The sequence below is a fragment of the Lactuca virosa genome, chromosome 7, assembly GCF_052849685.1.
Source record: "Lactuca virosa cultivar CGN04683 chromosome 7, Lactuca_virosa_CGN04683_v6, whole genome shotgun sequence".
Classification (NCBI taxonomy): domain Eukaryota; kingdom Viridiplantae; phylum Streptophyta; class Magnoliopsida; order Asterales; family Asteraceae; genus Lactuca; species Lactuca virosa.
This window is the reverse complement of record NC_136432.1, coordinates 239,315,927-239,318,723: the sequence shown is the minus strand read 5'-3', so window position 1 is coordinate 239,318,723 and position 2,797 is coordinate 239,315,927. Positions and strand designations below refer to the sequence as shown.

The 2,797-nt window shown below is 34.3% G+C and overlaps 1 protein-coding gene across 1 annotated transcript; it reads left to right on the top strand.

Annotated features, from left to right (window-relative positions):
* The first annotated feature begins 1,123 nt into the window (after positions 1-1,123).
* Positions 1,124-2,336, top strand: LOC145127660 (expansin-B6-like). The gene is made up of 4 exons (XM_079062813.1): positions 1,124-1,292; positions 1,559-1,671; positions 1,736-1,926; positions 2,009-2,336. The coding sequence occupies exons 1-4, from the start codon at positions 1,124-1,126 to the stop codon at positions 2,334-2,336; spliced, it is 801 nt and encodes a 266-aa protein (XP_078918939.1).
* Positions 2,337-2,797: the final 461 nt, after the last annotated feature.

The window sequence follows — 2,797 nt, the reverse complement described above, 5'->3', positions numbered from 1 at the left end:
TCTGCATAGTTATTGTATCTTATGTATTATTGTATTTGTATTTTTTTTAAATTAATGGTAATATTCAGACAAGTACAACTTAACTACTTAAGAATCAGCTTCACTTTTATTCAAAAAATGCTAATGATCGTAGGAAATAAAAGATAAGAACGATGGGTGGTACAAGATTTGTGGTTATATATTTGAGGATACCATCATGACGATACAAATTCAAAATTAAAATTTTTAATACAATTAGGAACTAAAGTTGATACCGTCTTATACACTCAAAAATGCAAATGTAGAGGTTGCAATTGATTTGTATTCCTTTCGAAATCATAGTTTCCAAATTATAAATAAATAATTTTTTATTGTGTACATTTTTTCTAACATGCTTTACCTTTCCGGTTTGAAGTGCTTTTATTAAACTTATTTTAAGAACAACAGAAAATTATAGGCATGTATGATTCAGTAAGTGGTTATACCTCCACCCTTCCCCCCACACTACAACACACAACACATCACAACACAACATTGCTTTATGTTTGGCTAACTAAAATGAGTACTTTATGCATTGGCAAAATTCTAAAAACTTGAACATATTCTACTTCGTTATAGAATTGAGCTAGGGAAAAAACAATTGGTTCCGAAAATATTCTTGAATCTCCTTTATTGTAGATGATTTGTTGCAGTAATTGTGACCCAAAAATATATGAAGTGAGATCAAACGAGTCAATTTGATTGTGATTTGGTGTGAAAAGATATCCACAAAATGATCCTATTTATATGCTATTGACTAATTAAATCTTCACATGAAGATTTGATTATATCCACAAATTAAGCCCCATGACTGGCATACATAAACACAAGCAGCACACTAATTTCTGTATCTTGCATGAAAAAATCTTTGTCTGAAACGAAACAACTTCAGTGATAGTGTCTTGGTTGTCTGTAGTGATTTTGGAGCTTTGTTTCGTTTCTATAGTTTACTCAAAGATTTCTTATATATCACACGTTTGTTCACAAATCCCAATTGTATTTGAGAATTTTTTGAGTACATTGCTATTCATTTGAACCATCAGTACTGTTTTGGGGTTGCTACACTGAGTTGAAATCTGAGATTAATTATTTTTGTAGCAATAATATGGCCTTAAACCTTCAAATATTGTTGATGATCTTGGTTTCGATGATGTGTTTGTTCATAAACTCCTTTTCATGTTCTAACCAGACACTCCCTGCTAAAACTAGCAATCTTGCCGGTTTTAAACCAGCTTTAGCAACTTGGTATGGAGATCGACATGGTGCTGGAAGTGGTAATGCATCGCAACATATTTTTATTTATTATTTAATGAGCTTATTATACATAAAAAATTATTTAGACTTTGAAGTGCACATACACTTACATTAAAAAACACACATACACAAACATGTGTCCACACAGATTATATACATACATTTATATGTACACATATTTATTTTAATTATTTCAATCACATTAGTTATTATTAATAAGAAATTATCTATTAGATCTCGTTATTATCAATCGAGCCTCTACAACCTGATTTTCTTGATTACGCAGGAGGAGCTTGTGGATGGGCTAATGATGTGAAATCAGCTCCATTCTCAGCCATGATAGCAGCAGGAAACGCCAACTTGTTTTTGGAAGGAAAAGGGTGTGGGACTTGTTATCAGGTAATGCAGAGTTAAAATTTTCAACAGACTAATTCAAGCCATGTAATTACATTTAATATCTCAGGTCTTATGCACTAAAGAGCCATATTGCTCTAAGAATCCTATTACTGTAACCGTAACCGATGAGTGCCCTGGTGAATGTAACAAAGTTCCATTCGCTTTTGATTTAAGCGGAACTGCTTTTGGTGCAATGTCAAGTCCAGGCCAAGCTGATAATCTGCGTAATCTTGGCCAAGTTAACATTCAATATCGAAGGTGCATAAAATAAGCAAAACTTTTAATTAACCTAATGTCTTGTAATATCTTACATTTCAATTTGTCTTGTTTACATATGTAGGGTAGCATGCAACTATGGTAGCACAAAAATTGCGTTCAAGATAGATCCAAAGGTCAACCCATACTGGTTCGCTATGGCAGTAGAGTTTTGTGAGGGAGATGGTGGTCTTGACGCAGTCGAGGTAGCAGCAAATGGTTCACAAGAGTTCAGATGCATGGAGAACATATGGGGCGCAGTTTGGGCAGTCAGCATTGATCCATCATTTCGTGGTCCATTTTCATTCAGGCTATTCTCTAGAAAGAACGAAGGAGTTGTTGCGTTGAAGGCAATTCCATATAGTTTTGTACCTGGACAAACTTATTACTCGCATGTCAATTTTGGAGTCTAGAATCGAACTAAGTCATGACATGTATCATTGAGTTCTAGATGCTCTCATTTAGGGAAAGTAATCTGTCTAGGGAAGGTTGGTTTTGTGCCTTTTTAGCTCCATTATTTCTAGGCAAGTTTCGTTAGCAAAAGACATTTTGTTCGTTGCAAACTGATCATTTTTCCTTCTTAAATGCAAACAATGTTAGAATAAACTCTACCAACCAAGAAGATTTTTTGTACTGCGAAACATTTTATTAATAAAACAGGGGAGTAGCTAGTAGCTAAAGCAGACGACGCCGATTTTACAAACTGAAAACACACCTAAAGCAAGCTTTTATTTTGTATGGAAAATTGGCAATTATGACTATAGTAGGGTTGTTGCACCACCTGTACCATGCACTCCAATTTACAATCATTTCAGCTGAAAGAGCATGATACAAACCCAAACAGCAACAGCCCAACTGGGATACAACACAGGCC

Coding starts and splice junctions, on each gene's coding strand:
- LOC145127660 (XM_079062813.1), top strand. CDS start 1,124: ATGGCCTTAAACCTTCAAATATTGTTGATGATCTTGGTTTCGATGATG. Junction 1,672..1,735: donor GGTGTGGGACTTGTTATCAG/GTAATGCAGAGT, acceptor TTAATATCTCAG/GTCTTATGCACTAAAGAGCC. Junction 1,927..2,008: donor GTTAACATTCAATATCGAAG/GTGCATAAAATA, acceptor TTACATATGTAG/GGTAGCATGCAACTATGGTA.